At 51.5% G+C, this 26114-nt stretch overlaps 1 protein-coding gene across 8 annotated transcripts in view; it reads left to right on the top strand.

Moving 5' to 3' along the window:
- The window catches only part of ZBTB40 (zinc finger and BTB domain containing 40), a 69933-nt gene extending 52518 nt beyond the window's left edge, over positions 1 to 17415 (top strand). For all 8 annotated transcript variants that reach the window (XM_019668834.1, XM_019668830.1, XM_019668833.1 and 5 more), the window contains 9 exons: positions 843 to 1011; positions 1331 to 1798; positions 2583 to 2789; positions 5140 to 5304; positions 7859 to 8073; positions 9292 to 9454; positions 10148 to 10234; positions 11189 to 11415; positions 13395 to 17415. In XM_019668834.1, the coding sequence (XP_019524379.1) occupies positions 843 to 1011; positions 1331 to 1798; positions 2583 to 2789; positions 5140 to 5304; positions 7859 to 8073; positions 9292 to 9454; positions 10148 to 10234; positions 11189 to 11415; positions 13395 to 13589 (1896 nt within the window). In that variant the 3' untranslated portion in view covers positions 13590 to 17415. The remainder of the gene's footprint in view (positions 1 to 842; positions 1012 to 1330; positions 1799 to 2582; positions 2790 to 5139; positions 5305 to 7858; positions 8074 to 9291; positions 9455 to 10147; positions 10235 to 11188; positions 11416 to 13394) is intronic.
- The last annotated feature ends 8699 nt before the right edge of the window (positions 17416 to 26114 follow it).

Raw genomic sequence — 26114 nt, 5'->3', positions numbered from 1 at the left:
ACCACCAGTTCCTGAGAAGATATTTCTCATAGAAAATGCTTAATGCTTTCTTGCATTTTTTTTTCCGCTCTTTTTCTTTTTTATTGGGGAAGGGGAACAGCCAAGTTGTTGTCCTTCAATCTTAGTTGTGGAGGGCACAGCTAGCTCAGCTCCAAGTCCAGTTGCCAACTGGCTGCCTGTCGGCAGCTCGCAGCCACTCAGCTCAAGGTGCTATGTTCAATCTTTGCTGCAGGAGAGGGCATAGCCCACCATCCCATGCAGAAGTCGAACTGGGAACCTTGTTGCTAAGAGTGCACACTGTAACCATTGAGCCATCTGGCCACCCATCAGCAGCTCAACAGCTAAGCTCAAGGTGCTGTGTTTAACCTTAGTTGCGGGTGGGCATAGCCCACCATCCCATAAGGGAGTCGAACCAAACAGACAACCTTGTTTTTAGGAGCACGTGCTCTCAACAGCTGAGCCATCCTGCCACCTGTTGACAGCTCAGTGGCAGCTCAGCTCGGGTGCAGCCCAATGGTCCATGTGGGAATTGAACTGGCAACCCTGTTACTCAGAGCTCACGCTCTTAATCAACTGAGCCATTCGGCCGGCCCCTCTTGCACCTTCTTTATATTTGCACATTTGTCTTCACATGTGCCTCCTTTTTTTTTTTTTTTTGGTTAATTTCCCTGTTCCTTGGAAAAGAGGGTTCTCCACTACATTTATCACAAGCGATGTAAACTTGTTACACTATAGATGGAGTGATGCCTTCCTGAAATTAGCTTTTTTTAAAAAAAGTTGAAAACCGTGTAGAAAATCCGCTGATACTTACCGCAAACCTTTGTCTCATGATATTCATTTAGATTCTGAGCATTTTCTCTGAGACAGCCGCCTCTGAAACGCCCCTGAGAGCAGTGCTGAGCAGAGCCACGGAAAAAGGCATCTCGGCCATGGAAATATGTCACCTCCTGTGCAGCGTCCACAGATCTTTCCCAGGCTTGCAGCCTGTCATGCAGGAGTTGGCTTGTGCTGGTAAGAAACAGGGTGGGGTGGGGGTCCTATCAGGCCCTAGGTTATTTTCTTGGTGGAGAGAAGAGGCAGCCAGCAGTTATATGAGTGTTCATCCATTGATACCTTATTTATTTCTTTTATATGCTCTCAATACTTAGAAAAGTCATAGACATAGATGTAAAATGATGCTCTTTGTGTTAATCAGAAAGTACAGATGACAATGAGGATCTCATTGTATGAGGGCCTCAAGTAGTCTATTTTCTCCTCTAAGAAGAAAAATTAGAAAGCAAAGTAGAAACATAGAGAATTCCCAGAGCCATGAGATTTCTCTCCTCTGCAGGTTTCCTTACTCAGGAAAAGGGAGACAAGGAAAGGTGGGAGGTGAGTAATAAATTTCACCTTGAAGCCAACGACAAAGTGGATGAAAAGCCTGCTGAGCCAGCCAAAGAAGAGTGCCAGTCGGGGAAACAGAACCATCAAGGAGAGAATAGTTCCTTGGCAAAACAACAAGAGAAAGACACCTCTGCCTCCCCAGACTCTGCCAAGAAGAGCTTCATCTGTAAGGCCTGTGACAAAAGCTTCCATTTCTACTGCCGCCTCAAGGTGCACATGAAGCGCTGCCGGGTGGCCAGGAGCAAACAGCTGCAGTGTAAGGAGTGTAACGAGACCAAGGATTCTAAGAAGGAGCTGGAGAAACATCAGCTGGAGGCCCATGGTGCAGGCGGAGAGCCCGATGCCCCCAAGAAGAAGAAGAAGAGGCTTCCGGTGACGTGTGACCTCTGTGGAAGAGAATTTGCTCACGCCTCAGGTACATTCCAGAAGGCACGGTGACCGAGGGTGATGATTCCGGATATTGTGGTTTGGGTCCCAGGCCTGGCCTCCGGCTGAATGCAGTAAGGGCCGTGGATGGGTTTAGAACATAGAGCAGGTTCCTACAGAGGTGGGGTGATGTTTTGAGAAGAGCATGAGCTTTGGAATCAGCTCTCTGAGCTTTACTTTCCCCATCTGTTAAATAGGCACCCCGATACCACCTACTTTTTCAGATTGTCCTGAAGATCTAAGAAAATACAGCTAAACACCTAGTACAGCGTCTATAGTAGAGTTAGTACTCAGTGAATTGTGGCTGTTATTATTCATAACGATAACCAGCTATTTCACACCTGACCCTTAGGCTTCCATGCATCACGTCACGTGTTTCTTGATAATAAACAAGAGTCATGGAAACGATGTGATGTATAGCCAGCGTTTCCCCCTGCCCCAGATGTTGGATAAACCTAATGAAACATAAAAGCAAGTTTTGTTTCGCTCTTTCTGGGTGACTGGGTCCTATGAGAGAGAGAGAGAAAGAGAGAGAGAGAGAAAGAGAGAAGCAGGATATTTTATGCCTGGGACCAAGGTGACTTTGGAGTGCTGGGTGGTGGGCACATGGGCAGCATGGTGGTGTGAGGTCAAAGCGAGCATGACCTGGAGTCCTGTGCTTCATGCTGTGCTTCAGAGGCCTGGCCTGAGATGGTGCTGCTGTGACATATCTCGTGCCGGCTTCATCACACTGATTGCTAGTCTCTCTCTGGTCCTTGGCATGGCTTCCCTAGGCATGCAGTACCACAAGCTGACCGAGCACTTTGACGAGAAGCCCTTCTCCTGTGAAGAGTGTGGGGCAAAGTTTGCAGCCAATTCCACCCTGAAGAACCACCTTCGCCTCCACACGGGGGACCGCCCGTTCATGTGCAAGCACTGTCTCATGACCTTCACCCAGGCCTCTGCCCTGGCCTACCACACCAAGAAGAAGCACTCGGAAGGTAAGGCATGGAGGATTTCTGCAGTTCCCCTGCAGACTTTAACTGGGCGAGCTGCCTAAACACCCACTTGGAATCAGGCATGAGATATATATCTCTCAAGAGGATTCAAAACAAAACAGAACATAAAATCTCTAGGCACACAGATGACTAGGAATGCATATGTGCACAGGCATATAAAATGCTTACGGTGAGAATTTCTGAAGAGAGACTGGCTAACATCGTATTATGACTTTATAGTTATAGAGTTGACATAAAGCCAGGAATTCCTTGGGCTTTGAGGTGGAGTTAAAGCATGAGCAAAGCCTTGATTGAGTACCTCTGCTTCCGTCATCATGCCTCCCCCTCTGACTCTTCTTTCTCCCTCCTACAAGCACCCCTGTGATTACACTGGGCTTGCTTGCGTAATCCGAGGTAGTCGTCCCATCTCCAGATCCTTCACTTAATCTCATCTACAAAGCCCTTGGCCATGTAACATAGCAATATCCACAAATTTCAGGGCTTGGGATGTAGACATCTTTGAGGCCATCACTCTGATGACCACAGGAAGCCATAGGAGAGTTTTGAGCCAAGGAGTGGTAGGATCTGGTTTACATTTTTTTAAAGTTAATTCTGACCACTCTGGACAGTAGACTATAATAGGGCAGGATTGCAATATAAACATGGAGACAGGAGGCATTGCAGCAGTCCAGAGCAGAGGTGATGGAGTTGTCAACTAGAGTTGTCTTGGGGCGCGGTGGGGTGCTGTAAAAACTGTTCAAGCTTGGGGATATATTGCTGAAAGTGGAAGTAACGGGACTAATGATGGATTGGATGAGGGATGTGAGGGAAGGAGAGGATTGAAGGATGGCTGTGGAGTTTTGGGCATGAGCGACTGAGTAAATGCTGCTGCCATTTACTGAAGTGGGGGAAATTGGAGCATGGTGGGTGGGTGTAGAGAATCAGGAGCTCTGATTTGGATGTGATAAGTTTGAGGTACCTGTTAGACCTCCAAGTAGAGAAGGAGAGGAATAGGCAGTTGGATATAAAAGTCTGGAGTTCTCGGAAAAGCTGGGAGCGAGAGATGTGGGAGTTATCAGTGTACAGATGGGATATACAGCTCTGAGATAAGATCTTCTAGAAAGGGAGGATAGGGATGAGGTCTGGGACTTCTCAATAACTAACTCTTGACTTAAGGAGCCTCTTTTTTCTAATAATCTTATTTCAGTGTAAGACATGTAAAAATGAAAATGAGGTTGATTGCTCTAGTGTAAGTAGGCCTAGGACTTGAGGGTTCTTGGCCCTCACCTCACTGATTTCCCTACTTCTCTGTTGGCCCATAAGGGATCTGGGAGGTACAATTGGTCTAGCACTTTTTACAAATGCCAGTTTTCCAGACTTGCTCTTTTTTTTTTTTTTTTTTAAAGATTTTATTGGGGAATTGGGGGAGGGGAACAGTGTTGGGGAATCGGGGAAGGGGAACAGACAAGTTGCTGTCCTTTCGTTCTTCAGTCTAGTTGTGGAGGACGTCGCTTCACTGGCCCATGTTGGTATTGTCATTGTGCTCTTCCCAGGTGAGGCAGTCACTCACCGACCATTGGACGGCCGCTTACGGCGGCTCACGAAAGCACACACCAGCTGCCTGCCAGCCCCACTGCAGCCTATGCCATCGCCCGCGACTCACGGCAACCCAGCTCCAGGTCGAGCTGTTGTTCACCATCTTAGCTGTAGAGGGCGCAGCATCACTGGCCCTTACGTGGGATCCCAACCGGGGCCCTGCTGCTCAGAGCTGGCGTCCCAAGCCAAATCCTAACCAATGCTCCACTTGGCCGGCCCCCAGACTTGCTGTTTACCTGTATTTTCTAACAGTCTTTGACAGCCTGGTCATTATATTCTCAGCATATGAATGAGAAAATAGAGAAGCCAAGTGATCTGTAACAACTCTGGCAAGTCACTGGGAGAAGGCTTTCATTCTCATCTGAATCCATGTCTCTCATCTTTATGGGCAATTGCAACTCTGCACTGAATCAATGTGTTTCAAGGGATCCCACTTGTGGGTGTTTCTGCTTCCTGGGAGTAGAATGAGCTCTTCCGTACTAGGGTGGCCTGGTTAACAGATGGGAAGTCTTGTGTGATAAGAACTCTGTCCTTATCCCTCAGGGTAGGGAGACCTCACTGACACCCTCTCTGTTTAATCAGTTGTGTTTGTGAGGTGTCGTCAGACCTCTCACCCAGTGGATTACAAGTTGCCTGATGTTTTTCTGTCATCTCGTAGATTATATTTCCCCGCTACATGCCTTAGAATGTGACTTTTCTTTTTAGGCATGTCATAAATGTTTCGTGCTGGCTCTAATAAACTCATGTATATTTCCAGGAAAAATGTATGCATGCCAGTACTGCGATGCTGTGTTTGCCCAGTCCATCGAGCTGTCCCGCCACGTGAGGACCCACACCGGGGACAAGCCATATGTCTGCAGGGACTGTGGCAAGGGCTTCCGGCAAGCCAATGGCCTCTCCATTCACCTGCACACCTTTCACAGTATGTACTGAGATTGTAGATGTTGGGCCCCCAGCACCAGGCTTGGCCCTGAGAAAGCCTCTAACAGTCCTAATGGAACTGTCACTCCACCAGAGCTGGGCCCCCCACTTAGTGCCTTCCCCTCCCTGCTCTGCAAAACCCAGAGCACCTCATTTCTATTTCAAGAGGAATCCCATTTTAACATGTCGCTGTGTGATGCCTATTTCTCTCTCTGCCAGGCCGTTTCCTTGTCTTTTGTTTTTTAGCCTGGCCCTGTGTGGCTGACAGAGGCAAATTATATTTGAAGGAAAGAGCCTCTGTAAGAAACAGGTTAACTGAACACCGGGATACTCTCATTTGTCCACAGCTTCTATTTTCTCCTCCCACCCTCCTCCTCCACTCTCATCTGATGGGCATCGTGCCTTTCCCCAGAGCAGCAGCCGGACCCTTCCTGAGTGAGCACGGTCCCTGGTCACGCTCCCTTACAAGCCTTCTGCCCAGATTCTCGTCCACATGCCATGGGTTCCCTCAATGAGTGGGGTCTGCGCCCATCTTTCTCCCCTTCTCCTAGGCTGATACACAAACACACCCCTGCTGAACACACAGGCCCAGGAAGGGAGGGGATCCTCTGTGAGTCCCCGTCACAGTGTCACAGCGTCACAGCGTCAGGAAATCGCCATGTGGCGCCTGGCAGCCACCGCTCACTCCCACAGCTGCTCGGAGCAGCAGGAGTGTGATCAGCGCAGCACAGCAGGGGCCTCACAGCTTGGTCTCTGAAATCACGCAGGCCTGGATGTGAATATCGACCCCGCCATTTACTCCCTTGAGGCCCTTAAACAAATGTCTTTACCTTCCTGAGCCTCGTAGGCTCCGTCTATAAGCTAAGGAACATAGTAACGCTGGCACCTTGGATTGTGGTGAGGATGAAGGGAGCTGTCACGCGTGAGCGTGAAGCTCCACAGCTGACACACACACACATGCTCCCTTCATGCCAGAAAGTATCATTGGTGACAAGAGCAACCCTCTCAGGTGCCATCTGTCACCATCAAAGCCTGTGTGTTTTACACGCGTGCACCTTGCATCCCCTTCTTCCCCTCTCCCCTCCCCACACCTGCTCCCCACGCACCAGCGTCTAGCTGTTGACAAATACAGTGCCTCCCAAACCTGTTTTTTAAGTCAGCACGTTCCAGTGTGTTGTCAGCCAGCCAGCAAAGGACTTGGCCAGAGCTGCTCGGTGCCCAGCATGTGGCTGGACACTGGGCGATGCAGGAGGAAGAGAAAAGGCTGCCCTTCTGCCCCCAGGGACTGTACAGGACTGTCCAGAACGTCCAGTTGCAGTAGACTTCCGGATCCATGAGATTGGCTCGGATCCAATGCCACAATTTTTATGTCCCCTGATCTCCTTAAGTGACACTCTGCTTTAGTCTCCCTTTCCCAGTAGCGTTCTATGGGAGTCTGGGAAGTGGGGAAAGACATTATTAGTTTTCAGAATGGCGAGGACCCAAAATATGTTGCCACGCGTCAGAGTATATCATTGGGAGCAGGCCCAGCATCCAGGCTCGTCTCTTTGACTGCTCCTTACCTGTTTCGTAGGACCACATCGTTGCTTATGGGGAACTGCTTCAAAGTGTCTTAAAAGGCAGTGTAAAACTGGGATAGCAAGAGCTCATGTCCACAGGGAAACTCGTTAATGATACCGAGTGCTGCTGCGTGTCAGAATTCCTGAATTAATCCGAATCAGTGCACATATAGGATTGGCTTGTGGGCAAAGGATTTTATTATTAAAACATTTCACTTTCTGTTATTTTCAGAAAAAGACTGAAGTTTCCTGCCCTAGGGATGGCAAATGTATTCTTCATCAGTGCTAGTTCGTATTTTTAAGATCCCACTGAAGAGCTGGCATGTCCAATTAAGCATGTAGCTCAGAGCATGGCCTGGGGGGTGCAAGCTGGGCTTGTTACCTCGTTCAGCCATTTCCTACCTGTGCCACTGGGCACTCTCTAAGCCTTGATTTTGCTCTTCTAGGAGATAGGACTGATAAGAGCATCTAGTCACAGGGTTATTGGAAGGAGTAAGTGGGTTAATCTATATCAGGCACTTAGAACGTGCCTGTCACATGGCACTCATTAAACATTACCTATGAAAGTTTTTATTATTGAGTCTAAAGTGGGAGCAAGGCAGCATTCCTCCTGTTATTCATATGATTGACAAAAAAGGAAATGAGGAGGAGGTTGGAAATCTCTATAGAGAATTAGAAAACAGAAAAGCCCCCTGCAAGCAGGGGACGAGCAAGAGCGATACACCCTGGAAAGCTGTAAAATGGAACTTAACTTGTAAGGTGTAAAACGAAGACTTGAGTGAACTGTTTGATGCTGCAGAGGCAGTGACTGCAGAAACCTTGGAGGAATCGCGCCTCCTGGGAGGAAGGCAGGGGCTGGTCAGGTGGCCGCGGCACCGGCTTCTGGTCCTCGGAGTCGGTGACCCCGCACATGACCTCTGAACACAGCCACCCGCTCCTCACTGACTGCTGCCTGTGGTGTTTTTTTCCCTGCGCCCCGTTCTCTCGTGGAACCAGACATAGAAGATCCCTACGACTGTAAGAAATGCCGGATGAGCTTCCCCACGCTGCAGGACCACCGCAAGCACATCCACGAGGTTCACTCCAAGGAGTACCACCCCTGCCCCACGTGTGGCAAGATCTTCAGCGCCCCTTCCATGCTGGAGCGGCACATGGTGACCCATGTCGGAGGGAAGCCCTTCAGCTGCGGGATCTGCAACAAGGCCTACCAGGTGACAGGCTCCCCGGGGATGCTCCCCCGTCCCCGTCCCTGTCCTGCTCTCCCTTTGGTCTTCCTTGATTCCCATTCTGGGGCTTGTGGAGCACATCTTGTCTCCAGGATGTGACGATATGGCGGGTTGTCATGAAGAATGCAGCTTATAATAATTCAGATTCTTTAAAGCGACCTGGTCAGAGTAATGCTATGGGGGAGCTTTCATCAGAGCAGAGTTCTCACACCCCTGAACTGAATGCTGCTTCCCACCTTGGGTACTCACATTCTGTAGAATCGATTGACCCCATGTGTCAAGGGACATGAGGATGACAATAGGATGTGTAACATTGCTTGGAATGCTCTTGTTTAGTGCAATTAACTGTTTTTTATTTTGACTCCCAGGGAAGGGCTCTGCTTTTTTTTACCATAAAATTTGGTATATAATTAAAGTGAACCCCATATATTAGAACCCCATATATATATATATATATATGTATATATATATATGTATATATATATAATAGAACTGATAAGAAGCCAAGAATGGTCCTTGCTGGCACCTGTAAGATTTGGGTTATAGAGAGAAGCACAGCAGCTAATTTCGGCCCAATAAAAATTGAGAATGAGCTTTGTGCCAAGCCTTGTGCTGTGACATTAGCGTGACAGAGCTGAGTAAGACCCGGGCTTGGTCTCTAGGAAACCATGGAATCGGGGGAGAGTGTCCTGATGCTGCTCTGAACCCAGGAGGGAGGGGGACCCTTGCTTATGGAGTAGGGACAGTGTGTACCCCTGCTCCGGCAGCTTTCTCTGCTGCACCCCTGGCCTCTGAGAAGCCCTGAGGTACAGCTCAGTGGTGAAGAGCAGATACTCCAGTCAGAAGGCCAGGCTTTGAGTCCTGGTCCTACTACTAACTAGTCGTGTGATCCTGAGCAGGTCATTTCAGCCCTCTGTGTCTCACCTTCTGCCTTGCTGGAAAGATTCTGACTCCTCCTTCCCTCCCGCGCTCGATGTAAGTCTCTGCTGAGCCCTGTCGTGGCCTCTCAGGAAATGCCCAGGTGCCTTATTCCCGCAAACACTATGGCCTCTTGCGCGCGTCAGCACTCACGGTGATAGTAAGAGTGTGATTCGAGGTCCACAGGCTTACCGGAGAATGACTTTCTTTCTCGCACGAGGGCCTTGTGAGCTCTCCAGCTTGCTGGAACATTCTAAGACCTCACACTTGCCAAATTCCTTGCAGCAATTGTCTGGTTTGTGGTACCACAATCGGACCCACCACCCTGATGTGTTTGCTGCTCAGAACCATCGATCTTCTAAGTTCTCGTCACTCCAGTGCAGTTCCTGTGACAAAACCTTTTCTAACACCATTGAACACAAGAAGCACATCAAAGCGGAGCACGCAGGTACAGTTGGGGTGCCACAGGCAGGGAGTGTGAACTGATGAGTGGCAGTGGCATGGTGACGCCGCATCCTGGGTTCTGTCTCCAAATCCCGGCTTCCAGTGCCAGAGGGTGGCATGCCATGGCTATTCCCTTTGTTCTGCAACAGCACACCTGAAGGATGCCACACTGGTTCAGTACCAGGAGCTTGAGTGACAGTGGTTCTAGGGCACTGTAAGGTCCTGTCAGCCCCCAGAGTGATGATCAGTCATAGCTCATGGGAAGGGTGGCAGCTTTGGTGGCAGACAGGCCTGGGTGGAAATCCCGACTGATAAGCTGTGTGACCTTGGCAAGTGACTTCTCTTTTCTCAGCCTGTTTCCTTCTCTTCAGAATGGCTGGTCTTAATACCTACCCTCCAGGTAAGTTTGGGGATAATCACAGCAGCCAATAGTTAGGAAGTATTTCCTGCGTGCAGGGCACCATGCTAAGCACTCTGTCTTCTGTTGTTCAATTCTCCCAACAACGCTGTTTGCATCCAGGCCATCTGGAGCCAGCTCTGGGGTCTCTCCCACCAAGTTACACGTCTGTATCATAGGTGTACGGTTCCTGGCACATGGTAGATGCTTGCTAAGCATTAGCCATCACCCCACCCCCAGCCCTGTCGTGCTCCAGCCTTAAAGAGCCATCCTTTTGTTCTTTCCTCACATGCTTTGCAGATATGAAGTTCCATGAATGTGACCAGTGTAAGGAGCTCTTCCCCACGCCAGCTTTGCTACAGGTTCACATCAAGTGCCAGCATTCAGGTCAGTGCCCCGGAGGTGCGCTGTGTATGTGTGTGGGGGGGGCTGCGGGGGAATCTCATCTCACCATTCACAGCTGTGCAACCCAGGCTAAGCCACTTAACTAACTTGTGCCCCCATTTCCTCATCTATAAGACAGGGACAGTTGTAGTTCCTACCTCATCAGGTAACTGAGAATTGAATATGTCAGTAGACAGAAAACACTGAGCGCCTGGCACCCGTGAGCACCCCTGAAGCATTACCTGTGATTGTCGTTGTTACTGCTCTGCCTCATCAGACCTGAAATAAATTGATAAAGAATCCAGCTCCTCAGAGTAGCTTTTGATTCAGGTTGTGGATATGCGTGTTATGCCCCATGCTGTTGTACTCTGCCCTCAAGAGCACTGGTGATGGAGCACATAGTGAGGCCACTGGTTTGGGTCCCCTGAGCATCATGGGAAACTGGTCTACTTTAGGCTCCTGCTGTGGGAATGCCCAAACATTTCGCCCCCCGCCTCCCTTCTCCTCAACCTTTGAGTTCCTATGAATTAAAGACATGCACCACTGCTGTCTTGGGGCTTTCCTTCCAAGCCGTGGACACACATTGCGCAGGTCTTGATCTGTAGGACTTCATCAGGTTTCATTGCTCATACATGCACAGTCGTTGACAATGACAGCCGAGTCCATAGCAGTTGGAAGATGCCATTGAGTTCATAGAGAGATGTTAAACTGTGCTTCTTAGAAATGATGCAATGCAGTGTCGTCAGCATCAGTATCTACAGTTGCATGAATAACAGGTTCAGCAGAGGCAGGTTCGGCCTGAATCCAGTGCCGCTGACACTATGGCTTCAGGGAAGCTTCAGGTCCCACAGAACCTGGGTCTGCCTTTGTACCTCAGTCCTCGCTGCTCCTTCCTCTCCCCTCTCCCTCCTCTGTTATTCCACCCACAGCCCATCCCTTCTGTCTCCCCACCTCCAGGGTCGCAGCCATTCAGGTGCTTGTACTGTGCGGCTACTTTCCGCTTCCCCGGCGCACTGCAGCACCACGTCACCACGGAGCACTTCAAGCAGTCAGAGACCACCTTCCCCTGTGAGCTCTGTGGGGAACTCTTCACCTCCCAGGCCCAGCTTGAGTGTCACTTGGAATCTGAACACCCAAAGGTGACGGGCACCGAAACCCCAGCAGCAGCCTCGCAGGTGGTGCAGGTGACTTGGGGGCCGGCAGACACGAGGGTGCTAACACGGGGTTCCTAAGGCTTCTGTAGAGGCAGCTCTGTCACAACACCCAGCCTCCCTCTCCCGGGCTCTCAGGGTCCTGGAAGCAATGATTCACCACCAAGAGGACCTGTGGGGGTCTCCACACCTCTTACAAACAACAGAAAATTGTGTGTGTGAGACAGCCCCTAGGTCGTGGGGGCCTAGGTCAGGAATTTCTAGAAGCTGAATGACCTTGGCTTCTCTTCCCAATGCACACACTCCCCCACCTTCTGTGAAACACCGTGGGATGTGGTCAGAGTTACAGGACACCTCACAGAAGGGCGGATGGCTCTTTGTTAGGAACATTCTCACAGAAATACTTTGATTGTTCCTCCGGGCTAGACTCAGGACACAGGTGGACATGTCAGGCCTCTCGTCTCCACCAGGGTGGAAAGCCACCTCTCCTGACGTTTCCAGGCTCAGCTTGCTCCAGCCCCTGGTTCTCTTTTACTGTTCTTCCCGTCTTCTGCAGAGAGGGCGGCAGAAAAGGGAAGGCGGCTCCCTTCTATTGATTGGCAGAAATTTGTGGGTGGATGGAAAGGAACTGCAAACTGATTGCACGTCCCCCTGTCCAGCATCCCGGAGCGGTCAGTCATTCATAAACCATGTTCTCCGGCCTCTGTGGGGAGCAGAGGGCAAGTCAGGTGGGCAGCCTCTGCGTGATTCTCCCACCGCTGTATCAACCAGAACCAAAGCTCTGCTTTTAGCTTTTCCGTATACTAGGATTCTTGGTAAGATGTCCTTTGGGAGAAAGAAGATGCTGTTGCTAAAAGAAAAAAGAAGGAAAACACAGTTTGAAAACGACTGTCGTAGATGAGTTTTGAGTGAACGTCACAGTGGGCTTCTTCACTCCCAGCAGCACAGAAGTGGTAGAGGTGGCGTCCCCGCTTTTGCCCGCTCGTGTCGAGTGCCTTGCTCCCCACCCCTGGTCAGCTCTCAAGAGCTACCGTGTTTCCTCAAAAATAAGACCAGGTCTTATATTAATTTTTGCTCCAGCAATCTACATTTATTCATTTATTCATGTACAAAAATCTACATTTATTCAAACAGTCATGTCTGGCTGACGATCTTAACTGGGGCTTATGTTTGGGGTAGGGCTTATTTTCCAGTTAGGTCTTATTTTCGGGGAAACACAGTAGGAGGCCTATGCCCCCTTCAGGCAGTCTGGTTTGAAAATACTAGGGGATGTCAAGCTGCCCTGAGCTCCACAGGTCAGAAGCGTCAACCTGGAGGTTCAGGCAGAAACAGGGTATATTTAACCACAGACTAGTTCTCCTTGAGTCGGGAAGGTCATCTTTAACAGATGATGCAGGTGTGGAGGGGGTATGTGTGGCTCTTGGAAGAGAGAAGGAGGTGCCTGCCTTGCCAGCCTGGTGAGCCAGATGAGTGATTTGACAGAAGTCACATTTTGTCCACCTGCTCACCCTCCTGCAGTCACTGGCTCTAGCCATGTGACTACCTAGGAAGGCTCTTATCCTGATGGAGGCCCAGAGACGCCACCTTGGGCAAGGTGAGGCTTCTGGTAACCATCCCAGGTCCATGGTTCACGCATGAGAATCACCGCCTTCAGTGGCATTCCTTTCACATGGTGCTTACCTCTGCAATGTAATCCTTGAGACAGGAAAAGCCAGCGTGAGAAACTGAGCCAGCGTTCACCGGTGTGTAATCATAGCGTCCAGGCCCCCCGAGATGGCTTACTGAGCTAAATTATAGCAATTTCGCACACAGAGTTATTTAAATGGTTCGCCTGCCTTCCCTTTTGCATCACCGGTGTGTTAGGTTTGCTTCTTCCCATTCGGCACATGTAATTACTCTCCTCAGGTGAAAACATAAATACCGTCATTACAGCATGAGATGAAGAGCATGTAAATTCGGGGGCGCTAACTGTGGGCACTGCCCAGAGCAGCCCCCCGGCTTTTCCCTTTCAGGTAATCCAAAGCCCGGAGCCCACGGTCCCGACCGAGCAGGTGATCACTTTGGAGGAGACCCAGCTTGCAGGTTCACAGGTGTTCGTGACGTTGCCCGATTCGCAGACATCTCAGACCAGCTCTGAGCTGGTGGCGGTGACCGTGGAGGACCTGCTGGATGGCACCGTGACCCTAATCTGTGGTGAGGCCAAGTGAGTGGTGCCCGTCCGTGGAGGGTCCTGTGTTTGCCCTCCACCCCTGGCTGTCCCGTGTGGTGAGCATCTTCGCCTGGTACCAGCCAACATGGCCTCACCTGGAAAACAGAAGTGGCGTCATCGTTGTCACAGAACCAACAATGTCTGAATCTTCGACGCTGACACCACTGCTCTCCATAGCAGGCAGGCCTCCTGCCCCTCAGGCCTGCTGCTGTGGCCTCCATGACACTGTCCATCCCCAAGTGGAGTAACTTCTGAAAAGAGTCTGAAAGAGCAGTGGGATAGGAGCTGGTGACCAGGGTAACCAGAGTGCGATGTGCCAGCAGCCCTCAGTGTGCAGAATGGCAGAAGTGGGACCCGTGGCCCACAGATATGGCCAGTGCCTTCTAGCCATTTAAAAATGAGAGAAAAGCACCCACAGTCCACCTAAGGACCCCCAGCCTTGAGCCCACTGGGCCCTTTCTCCACTTGTATGATCCTCCCAGCTGCGTCACCCAGCCCCCTCGTGGTAGCAATAGGACAGGAAAGAAAGTGTCATTTCTATGCAGATTCCCACCTTGTCAGTACAGTCAGCCCTTCCGAAAAGGAAGCCTTTGGAGTGTTTCTGCCGGAGTGTTCCCTGTGAGGCCATCCAGCTGCAAGGACAGCCTCTGCCTTTCTGGGATATTCTTCCTGGTGTTTGTACCTGAAAGCTGGTTCCTGCATCCATCCACGGTATCCTCACCCCTTACCTGCGTCAAAGGCTGCAGCTTCTACCCGACCTGGAGGCCTTGCCCCTCCCTCCGGAGCATGGAATACAGCTAAGGAACCCGGGCCAGGTGGAGGGACGCCTGCCCCCTGCCACGGTGTCTGTGCCGCGTGAGTGGCCTGCTGTCTGAACTCTCCCAGGCCGTCACTGCTACTGCAGGTCAGTGATCCTTTGGAGTCTGAATTTCACAGAGCTTTTTTGTCTTCAATTCCTAACATGTAATCTGATAATGACTGGTTTGTGGAAGCCGTTATGAAGTGCAATTAGATGGGTGTAGGTCCCCGCCGTGTGGAGGGAATGAATGACTAGCATGTATCTTCCTCTCCTCGATGCCAGAAGGTTGAGGTCTGCGAGCGCCGTGTTTACACATAGGCAGGGCTCCCTGCCACCCTGTGTGGCCTGACCCCCTGCAGAGGGCGGTGTCCAACTGGATCCCTGGTCCTCAAGCAGTCATCTGGCAGAAGACTAGCTCACCCGTTCTTTCCAAGCACATTTCACATCCGCAGGTACAAGCAGGAGTGAGGGGTTGCTTTTGGTCACGGTTAGGACTTTTACAGCCTCCACACACTGCTGGAAGGGCAGAAGGTGGACCCTTCACGCTGACCAGCATGGCTGGTTCTCCAGCTTTGTGCAGGCAGGGAGTTCCAGCTTGGGCCAGCTCACCCAGGCGGCTGCTTCCGCCTCCAGAGTGTCCTCATTTTGATATGCAAATCGCTTGAGCATGTCAGCTCTGGGATCTTCATTCTGAAGCAAATGAAGTTTTCAAAGGCAAGTCGGGCATCAAAAGCCAAAAACTGACCAGAAGATGGTGCTCAAACCTTGAAGACTTCGCCTCCACATGAAGCCCTCACTGCTTCTGCCAAGACTCGGTCTTCTTAAGGTTTTTTGGTCCTATGAGCTATCAGACCAAGAGAGCTCTTGATCTGCAAGTGGCAAAATGGTACTGCATCTCCCCCTGACACCAGATAAAACCCACTGAAAGAGAGTGGAGTGGCCTGTGCTTTTGGGGCCTGGAAGCCAAGCCTAGTGGATAAGAAGGCAGCTCCTCACCAGCCATGGGCTGCGGTCGGGAACTGCAGTGTCATCAGAACTTCTTCCAGACAAAAAACAAAATAAATAAAAGATTAATGCCAAGGGTCTGTAGGGGAAAGTGATTTTTCTTTTTAAAAAGTCTTCCAAATAAAGCTCTTTAAACCCAAGTTTCAGATCCTTTCAAGTGCTGAGAAACCCTTTCTGAGGTTTCTGACAGATCTAGATTGTGACAGGACTTGCGTTTTCTTTAGCATCACCAGACGGGCAGCCCTCTGTGGAACTGAGAGCAAACATGGAAGTCGGACTTGCTGCGAGGTGGCTCTTACCCCATGGCACACGCGTCAGGAGGTGCAGACTCGGCCCGTTCTAGTCAGGAACGAGGAAAGGTCCATGGTGAATTCAGCCTTTGCTCTGAATGGACCTTTACAAGATGCTGCCTTGGCAGTGATTTTACAGTGTGACTCCCCGGAGACGCCCAGGTGTGGGTTTTACTGTAGGAAGACTTTCTCTAGCTCTACTTGGCCATGTTAGTCGTTTCTCCCACTTCTGCCCAAGAGACCCTCTGCCTTGCTGCCACAGGGGACATCGTTACCATGGTCTCCTTAGTCCGTATCACATGCTTCTTTAGGGCAGTGCTGTTCCCTTTGCCTCGTTGCCATCGGTGCTGCCCTGAGGCCTCCGGGCTGAGCCTCAGGTCGTTTGCCGAGTTATGGAGGGATCTGTGGGCTTCTTGGAACTCTTGACTCTGTTCAGTGGGACCCCAAACCTCCTTTGCTCACAGAGCTCATGACACAGCTGCTGAGGAGGGAAAGGCAGGCAGGTTCCAAGCTGGAGTCAAGTTCTGTGGGAATAATGGGGTTCACTTATGGAACAGGACTTACCCACCCCAGGTAAGTGAGACAGCAAAGAGGTGATTCAAAAGCCAGCATTGCCGAAGAAAGATGGGACTGTCTAAGTACATGAGCAGAACCTGGGGCCAAAGGGCAGCAACGGGGCAGAGACAGAGGTCTTTCCTTGTCTGTTTTATAAAGCCCATGTCCTGTCTGAGAAGCTTTGTTTGGAAAACTTTGAGCCCAGCGCATACCACGGTCTCAGTGTGGATTCTGGGTTCCCTGGTGAGTCCTGTCCTCTCCGAGGAAGCGTTCTGATTCCCCTCCCCACTGACCCCAGAGCACACATTGTCCTCCTCCCCCAGGAAGAGCTCTGAGAGTCCGCTGGTGGTTGAAATGCGGTTGAGCATCAGGGGTGAATGGGGGGACGAGGTCCATGTCTGCTTGTGTCTAAACCAGGAATACTCCCAGACTCGAGGAGATGAGATGGGGCCTGAGAGCTCCTCACCCCGGGGGATGTGCTGTCACCACAGGCTGATGACGTATTGCTGAGATGGGAGGGATGTGCCTTTAAATCTCTCGTGCCTGAGATCTATGAATTGACTAAGGAATGGAAGAAACTGCTCACCTTACATTGAACAGTTCTTCCAAGCAATATTTCTATTAAATAGGAGCTAGAAAGTTGGACAGTGATGGGAAAAATGCTGGCTGGCTTAGTCCTCCCAACGGAAGGATGCAGCGGCCCAGCCCTGCTCCGCCCTGCTCCGCGTGGCCCAGTGGATTCCAGGGACACTGGGAGGCAGGGAGAATATGGGAGGACAAGGAAGACTTGTGCTGAAGGGAGTGTGAAGGCGAGCTGGTCTTGTTTTGTTGCCATGGAAAACCTTAGTGCCGGTAGGACTTGGACCGAAAGCCCAGAAGCACAGCCAGAACTCAGAAACTTGCTACACCTACGACTCGGCCTGTAACGAAGAGAAGCTGCCTGTGCCTTGGGGATTATGCTGTGGAGAAAAAGCATCCCCTGGGCTGGTTTAATTGAGCTTGCTTCCAAATCACACACATGTTCATCGCTTCCCGTACCAAGACCTGCCCGCCCTGGTACCACCCGTGGTCAGGACAGCTAGCCAGCACATGACGCTGTATAAATTGGATTACACACCATTATTTGTGTTCACCTTGCACTATTCTATATAAATAAAATACATACTTTGAAAAAATGCTGCGTGAGCTTCAAATGGCTGTGACGATGTAGACCAGTTTTCTCGTTGGTTCTGGGCAGCTGTCAACCAGGCTCCACAGGCCTGGTTTCCTAGGGGTTACTGTGTACCTTCAGGCCATGTTAGCATGGGGCGGGGATGGGGAGTGTCTCTTGTCGTGTGGAGTCTGCTCCCTAAACCCTCTTTCCCAGGGAGCGAGTGTGGGTGCAGTGTTTCAGAGACAGGTTTTGGTGTTGGACCTGGGCACATCCCAGCTATGCCATTTTCTGACTGTGACCTTGGGTGACATACTTACCTTTTCTGAGCTCCCTTCTCCGGCTCCCATCAGTAAATGGGGGAAATTACTATATTTACCCCCCAGAATTATAGTACGAATTCAAAGCCTGGATTTAGTGAATTTAGTGTTGAAATTTTTAGTTGTTAAGCCCTTCACACACAGGTGAGCTCTTCCCTGCGATTTCCAGCACTGAGGAGCAGGTCCATTCCTGCACCTGTGCGTGTTCGTCTTCTTCAAATCTCTGAGTCCTTAGGGATCCTTATAACAACCACCACTTTTCATTATCTCTTAAACCTCAACTGCCCCCAAAGCATAAAGTGCTGAGCAGATAACTATAAAATAAGCTGAAACCTTTTGTGATGAGCAGCTGAAAATGTCATGTTGCTGGCAGCCAACTAGGAAACAAGAGGCAGACACACAGATAGGCTGCACCTAATTTCTGCAGTAAGAATCCAGCGGGTAAGGCAAGGGGAGGCATCAGATCCTGCAGCGGTCTAAGCTCAGGTCAGCAGTGAGGCCGGCGAAGGCAGGCTGGGGGGAGCGCGCTCTATGCTAACTTCTCCTGGGACAGTCCTGGAGTCACCGGAATACACCCTTGCCCAGTGCCCACAGGGCCTTAGGAAGGAATGCCCCTCTGCCTGCAGTGTCTTCGGTGAGAGGGGCTGGATCTGTCGCGTGTAGAGCAGTCATCCTGAGTGTCCTGGCAGCTGGGGGTGAGTGCAGCATACTGCTGGACTCCAGCCATGAACTTGAACGTGCACAGAGGTGAAGTGCAGCTGTGGGCCAGGTGTGACTGAGCAAAGGGAGGAAATGGGCCAAGCGACCCCCCCCCACACCCACATCCAGTTATCTCAGGCCTGGGGCCGGCGGGGAGCTGGCTGGAAGAGGCCAAGCAGCACAGTGCAAAGGACATGGACTCGCTTCCCAGCCCACTTCTGACTGGACGATGACCTTGGGCGATCTGTTCCTAACTGATTGTGAGGAGGAAAGGTAAACTGTGGAATGCCTAGCAGAGTATAGGTGCTCCCTAAAGGACGTCTGCTAATGTTTCGAATACTTTACAAGAGCCTGGGAGAAGAGGGCAGAGAAGGGCAGGCAAGAACGTTGTCTAACGTATTCTAAGATAGAAAGCCTGGAACGGAGTGTAGTGGTGCCCAGGACCAAAGCAAGATTTCCCTCTGGGCTGCACCACAGGAACCCGGAGCCTCTGTCCCAGACCAGAGCGAGTGGGGATCAGAGGGGGTTGGAGCAGGGACCCTCCAAGCCCCATGGCACCAGAGCTGAGGGGCCATGTCTGAGTAAAGGCACAGACTGTCAGGTGGGAACATTAGTGACTTCTGGCCGTCCCACCTTGCCTCTTGAGCTTTCATACTCATTGTTCATCTTTCCCTCCATGAGCTTGCGCTCAGGGATGTGTTTGGTGTGGAAAAAGAACTTGCCCTAGACCAAGTGTCATCCTTCGTTAGGAAATAACTCGGGACTCAAGGTTTCACTGAGAAGAGAGGGTCTGGGACATGGGCATAGAAAGCAGCTCGTTTTCTCCTTGGGCGCCTGTTCTGTCTCCTGCCCCGTCACCCAGTGCTACAAGGTCATAGGGCTTGTGTCCACAAAGACACTGCACCTCTGCATATTTAGCACCAGACAGCACGGTCAGGTGCTGAAATGTCGTTGCTGCTCGGCCGGGACCAAGCAGGGTTCATCTCATTTGCCCCATCACCACCCAGGGAGAACCCAACCTCTGCATCTCACCGCTGTCAGCAAGGCTGTTCCCCAAGTTACCCGTGGGCTGGTCTATCAGAGCATCCTCCTTTCTTTGTCCTCCAAGGAGAGAGAAGCAGAAGGCTAGAGCAGCCGGCCTGGCCGGAGCTCCCAGATGCTCTGATCAAACACCACTCCTGCCGGCACTTCTCGCACTGGTTCCCCCAGGGCAAGTCAGGAACAGCTGATCAAACACATCAGGACAAGGTCAGTCCAGGGACCCACAGTCCCCTCCAGGGGAGATTTCATAGACCTGCCATCAGGAGGGTCTGACAAGAATGGGCAGGAGGTGGAAAAGAGGGCCCGTGGGGCTGGCACAGGACTGAACAGCTTTCATTCCATTTAAGGTTGAAACCTCTGTGCCCCACACAGGGTCCAGCCCAAAGCCAGCATTTCCAGGGAGGCCAGGGCTAGAGCTGCCTGTGAGCCCAGGGAATCGAAGCGAAATGAAGAGGGCAGCTGTGCGTGCGCACACCACGGGGGGTGAGAGCGATGTCAGGCCGGAGGGAGTGGGTTTGGGAGCATGGGATTATAAGATTGTCACAGGGTGACTTCAGATCCTCCCTCGCTAAACTGTGACCCCTTCAAGGGCAAGAACTGCATTATCCTTTTTGTTAACACACACATGCGCAGGTAGCCTGCACATCAGGTGTCTTTTAGACCTGAGGTTCCGGAGTCGCTGAGAGCCTGTTCAGTGCTCAGTCCCATGCCAGATGCTGTAGATAGAGGTTGGGGCCATGTTGGGCTAATATGGTACGTGGTTCCTGCTCCTAGGGGGCTGGTAACCCGTTGGCCAGGCAATATCTCTGCATGAGAGTGGGGGATTAAATTTTTAGAAATATTTTCATAATGAATAGTTACTATTATTAAGTGCTTACCACGTGGTGGACACTGGACAAGAACTTGATGTAATTCTTCACCAACACCATGAACTTGATGTAATTCTTCACCAACACCATGTCAGTGCGGTTACTACTCCATGTTACAGGTGAGGAAACCAACACCAGAGCAGCCACTAGAGTTACATAGCTAGTGAGCATCACAGCCGGGATTTGAACCCGGGCCACCCGAATCCAGAGCTTGCTCTTAAACACCATGCGATATTCAAGCATTCCTTGCTAATCCTTAGCCACGCTTCCCAGTACTTAAGCAGCCTGGCCTGTCACACCTGGACTGTTGTCATAGGACCTACCAGACCTCCCTACCTGCTCTCTCCTTTCTCTTCCCGTCTGTCCATCCTGCCTGAGACAGCAGACAGGCCTAAAACTCTGCTTTTATCAGCTGGAAATGTGTCTGGCAGCAATAAGTCATGTCTTTGCCTTGCTGGGGACCCGACTGTGGCCTCAGGTCCATCCCTCACAGTTCCACCTGTCCTCACTCAGCACTTGATGGCTTAGTCGGGGCTCTTCCTGGAGTGGAGTGGCAGCCTGAGCCCCGTGGGGGCAGCTGAGCCCGCACAGAGCCTGGCAGAGCGTGCGAAGGTGGTTTCCCAGCACAGGCAGCTCTGAGAAGCTGCTTGGCCAGTCTGACTCCCCATCTCTCCCCTAATCCTGGGCTCAAAGGAAAAATGTTTTCCAGAACAGCAACTGTTTTATTGGAGAATATTGGAACAGAAGACAATATAAAATGCAGTGGTTCAGAGCGCACTTTAAATTGAGATCTGGGTTCGGATCCCTGTTCTTTCTTATTAGGTGTATGACTTTAAGTATGTTAACTTTACCTTGTTTTTGTTTTTGTTTTTTTCTGTAAAATGGAGGTAATGAAAACTCTCAGGGTAACTGTGGAGGTTAAAAGTGACGCATATAAGACTCAGGTATAAGTGATGGCATGTAGCAGGTGCTCAATAGAAATGATACCGGTCATATTATCAGGGGACCCAAAGCTCTGGGGTGGTCCCTGAAGACATCTGTGGGTGCTTCTAAAGCTCAGGTAAGATGGGCTTCTGTGGGAGAGGGGAAGATGAAAAAGCACAGGCTGCGTGGAGTCCCTGGCGGGCAGGGCCTGGTCTGAACCATCTCTGTCCCCCATTTCCCTGGTGTCTGTGAGCAGAGAACCATGACAAGGTGAGCAGCAAAACCAGGAGTGCAGCCGGGGTCTGTGGGTGCCCGGGACCCTGCTCCTTAAACTGCTCTCTGCTGCATCACAGAGCCAACTGGGAGAAGATCCTATGGCCCAAGGGGTGTCACAAATGCAAGCGGACCTCCTGGATCTGACGGTGCCCCAAGGTGTGGCCATGTGACCCCAGTGGAATCAGAGCCCTGTTCCATCCAGCTTTAGCAGAACAGGTTGTCTCAGTCCATTTGGTGTCCCCGTTTCTGCCCTGATCTGGTCCATTGAAGCCGAGAGGCCTCACCTGTGAGGCAGGGGAAGCTCAGAAAGGAGAGGAGGTGGCAAATGCTTGGCGTGATTTGGCCTCCCTCGTTTTGGATCGGCCAACAGTCGTCCCAGAATGCCTTACTCTTGATGGCACTCTGCTATTTTCAGATCACTCTCATATACATTATTGATCCTCACAGTAACGTGACAGTTTAGTCGGCTCTTCATTGTTACCCCTTTTAGAGTGAAAGAATTCAGACGCAGCCTCCTCTGTGGAATTAAGTGTCCTCAGCTAATGAGAGGTGGCATTGCAGGCCAGCCAGCCAGCACCAGAGGTAGGCCCCTCCCACCCCGCTGTGCTGTGCTTAGCGTCTCTGTGCTCCCTGTATTTCAGTGCACTTTCAATCATTTACTTGCTTGGCTCTGGCAGCAATGCTCTGAGGCTGGAGGAGCGTGAATTATTTTGCAAATGAGGAAACTGAGGTTCCAGGAGGTAACATCGCTGGGTCACACCGTGAGTCAGTAGCAGAACCGCAGTCAGAGCAGCTGGCCCAGTGTCACATCCACTTTGCAGGGGAAAACACAACTTAGGCCAGGTGAGTGAGGGCCCTCGGGGTCAGCCAGTGTCCACACGGCAGGGACGGCTGAGCAAGGCCATGTGCTCCCCGCTGCTCTAGGCCAGGCCGTGCACATCATCCCCAGCGCAGGCCCCGCCTCCACATTCAGGTCACCTGATGAGCACCGTCCAATAGGATTCTCTGTGATGAGGAACATGGTCTATTCAGTGCCAGCCGCCAACATGGAAGCCACTAGTCAAATGTGGCTTTGAGCACTTATAGTGTGGCTAGCGTGACTGAGAATTAAAATTTTTAATTTAAATGGTCACATGTGGCTGTCGTATTGGACGAGGGTATCATATTGGATGAGGGTCGTACAGGAAGTGGCTAAGCCCAAATTCAAACCAGATCTATCAAACCCCAAAGCCTATGGCAGTTCCTCTGGTGCCCAGTGTCAGGAGGGCAATGCAGTTGAGTGGTAAACATCGCTGCCAGGTTCAGAATTCTTAGTTTCATTCTGAAGGCCACCACTTGCTTCATGCTCGTACGGTCTGTACCGTCACCGCTCTGTGCTGTCCTCCGTCTTCATCCTCCTCATTGTCAATGCCATTCATTGTGCCAGGGGCTCTACCTCCATCACAACTGATCCTGATACTCTACAGTGACCTTACTGTTATCTCATTTTACAGATGAGTACCCTGAAGCTCTAAGGGCTTGAGAAACTTCTCCCAGATCTTTTCTTTTTTTTTTTTTAGCTGAGCCATCCTGCCACCTGTTGTCAGCTCAGCAGCAGCTCTGCTCGGGCAGTGAATGGAACCGGCGACCCTGTTGCTCAGAGTTCGCACTCTTGAGTGAGCTCTTAACCAATTGAGCCACTCAGCTGGCCACCTTCTCCCAGATCTTGACAAGTTTGTCCAAGATCGTCCAGCTTTTGCTGGAAGGGTTACACTAGTGTAACTACAAAATGCCGATTTCTTGCTCCCGTGTCTCTCCAGCTCCAGACCAGAGCTAAACTGAAATTAGAAGGTGCCACAGAGGCAGCCAGGCAGCTCTCTCCCTTCCCCCCGTCTTTAAGAAGATGCTACACTGGCACCAGCTGCGATCCACCTAGAGTGGGTGGCAAGGGCCAAGCGTACTCTCGCGGGGCAGGCTCGCCTGCGTGTGTATGTGGCTTTCTAACAACTATTGGAGTAGAAAGTACTTACCGCAATTAAATACTTTTTTTCTTAAAAGCATATCATAATCTTAAATGCGATGTTTATCTCGGAAGTAACAAGATTCGTGGCAATATGCCAGCGCATTTATAATGGAAGTCATGGGAAAACTAAATGCATTATCACTCATGAGCTGTGTGACCTTGGACAAGTCTCTTCAGCTGCACCCCAGAAAGTGGATTAGATGACCTCTAATGATGACCCGTCTTCAATATTCTATGATTCCTTATATGGCACGGGTAGTAGAGAAGTCAGGATTCTGGGCCTGACTGCCACTTGCACATTGTGTGACTTCTCTCTGAGCCTCGGTTTCCTCATCTATAATGGTGCCACCCCCACAGTGTGTTGTAAGGACAGGGCTGCCACCTGGCGAGTGAGCAGTGAAGGCTGTGATAGGCTCATGCGGCATGCACGTACCCCAGGAATACCTCCTCACCCACTCTCGGGAAAGAGATGTTGGAAGAACACCCTGTCCTCAAGTGGGAGCAGAAACGTCCGCTTTGGGCTGAGATGCACAGGTGCTGAGAGTGGCACCACTGAGAACCCCCTGTGGTCATTTCCATCTGGTGCAGCCCTGCCTCTCCCTCACCTTAGCGGAGGGGCTGGGGCCTGCGGGGCTGTGCCCACCACTGGCACAGCTGGGAGGAGCTGGCAGGGACAGGAGACAAAAGCATCTAAGCCTGGAAGAGGGGAGCTTCCCAGAGCTGGTGGGGAGGGACTGCCCCAGGAGGAGAGTGGGGCTTGGGGACAGTGGCTCTGGCATCCCTGTGGGCCCTGGTCTGAAGCAAGCCTAGAGCCCAGCATAGCCCAAGGGCTGAGAAGGCTCTAGAGTCACACGGTCTAATGTCAACCTTTCTACTGCCCGGTGCTCTGGCTTTGGGCAAGCCGCTTAGCCTCTCTGAGTCCTATTTCCTTATCTATGAAACGGGGAGGATAATAGTACTTGCCTGCCTCTTAGGATTATAAAATAATACCCATGAAAGTCCTTATGTGGTGCCAGAGAAGGGACTCAGTAAGTGTTATTAGCTTCCCTGGGCCTCCAGCTGTCGCAGGAAGAGGCTGTGCCTCGAGTCTGGACTCCGGTGCCTGCTGAGCAATAGGAGGAGATAATTTGTGCAGACGCTCCACCCCTGACCTTGTTGAGGCTGTGGCCTCAGAACTAAGAGGGAGAGTCAAGGCCTGAGGCCTGGTGCTTCTGTGCCCCGAGTCTTCCAGAGTGTGCCTGGCTGGCTGGGTGATCAAGGCCAGAACCCCAGGTTTGGGGCGGGGATCCTCAAACCCACCCCTCAGGAGGCCTGAGGACATAGGATCCCTTGGATACCACGGGCTGCCCCCTATTTTCTGGTCAGGGGCTTCACAAACCTTCCTGGGGGCTCAGGCTGCCAGGGGGAGGTGACAGGGCTTCAAGGTTCCCAGCGTGGGGCCCTGCTTACCCCAGCAAGCACACATACTCAGGGCCAAACTTAACCTACCTGCAGGCCCTGGCCCCATCCGTCCTCCCCCCCATCCTCAAGGCCCAGCCCCAACGTCTCCCACTCCAGAAAACTGCCGCTGTCTCTCACTCTTGTGGGTGCCATTTACAAGCAAAGCACATGCTGAGGGGATGGGCCCAGGGGCAGCTGGAGGCCCGAGGGGCTCCAAGCAGAGAAAGGAAGGCCCAAGGGGCTCTAGAGCTGTCTTCACAGACCTTTCAAATGTCAGAGGGATCCGCTCTCAGAACACAGATCCAAACACATCACGCCTGGCTCCAACCCCCCCACAGCCCCCGCAATGAAGTCCCGATGGCTTAGTGGGCCCGACGGAGCCTTCTAAGATCTGACCTTTGCCAGCCTCCCCGGCCTCACCACTCACCATCCGTGCCTCATACTCCAATCTCCAGGTTATCAAACTGGTAGCCCACATACACACGGCTGGCCCCACAGCTGGGCCAAGAAGGACAAGCGCTGCCTGCTCCCTGAGCCTCTGACTGTGCTGTCCCCCAGGCCTGAATGCCTGCTTACGCTTGAGGCCATTTTGAGCTTCAACTCAGATGCCACCTTTTTCAGGACGTCCCCCTTTGTGCCTCTTGCACTCAGCCTTTCCCCATTCTTGGAACGTAGGCGGTGCTGCAGCTGCCTGTGTGTGCGCCTCGCCAGCACAGGGCTGGGGCAGAGTCGGCTGTGGGGGGACTGACTGCCCTGCTGGCCCTCACAGGGAGGCCAGCGCAGCCTCGTTATGTTATGCCCATTATACAGATGAAGAAATGCCGTGGAGTAAAGGAACTTACTGAGGTCACACAGCCACCAGGAGGTGGGACTGGGACTGAAACGTGGAAGACCCCCATCAGAGCCTCAGCTGTGCTCAAGGGCTCTCCGGTGGGGACAGAGGGAGGTGGGGGGCTGTGAGATCGGTGGCCTTTGTAGAACTTCCCGACACCAGGATTCTCGGATTCTCCCAATATTAATAATAGCTCAGGTGTCACTGTCTCCGAGAGCCTTGCCTGTCCACACTGCCTCAAACATCCCATGTCACTCTCCATCCTTATTTTTTTCATAGCACTCATCACGACCTAAATAAATTATTCAGTGGTCTCCTCAC

This window comes from Hipposideros armiger, unplaced genomic scaffold (assembly GCF_001890085.2).
Source record: "Hipposideros armiger isolate ML-2016 unplaced genomic scaffold, ASM189008v1 scaffold_540, whole genome shotgun sequence".
Classification (NCBI taxonomy): domain Eukaryota; kingdom Metazoa; phylum Chordata; class Mammalia; order Chiroptera; family Hipposideridae; genus Hipposideros; species Hipposideros armiger.
Note: the sequence above shows the minus strand (reverse complement) of the source record. Positions and strands in the feature narration are given on the sequence as shown.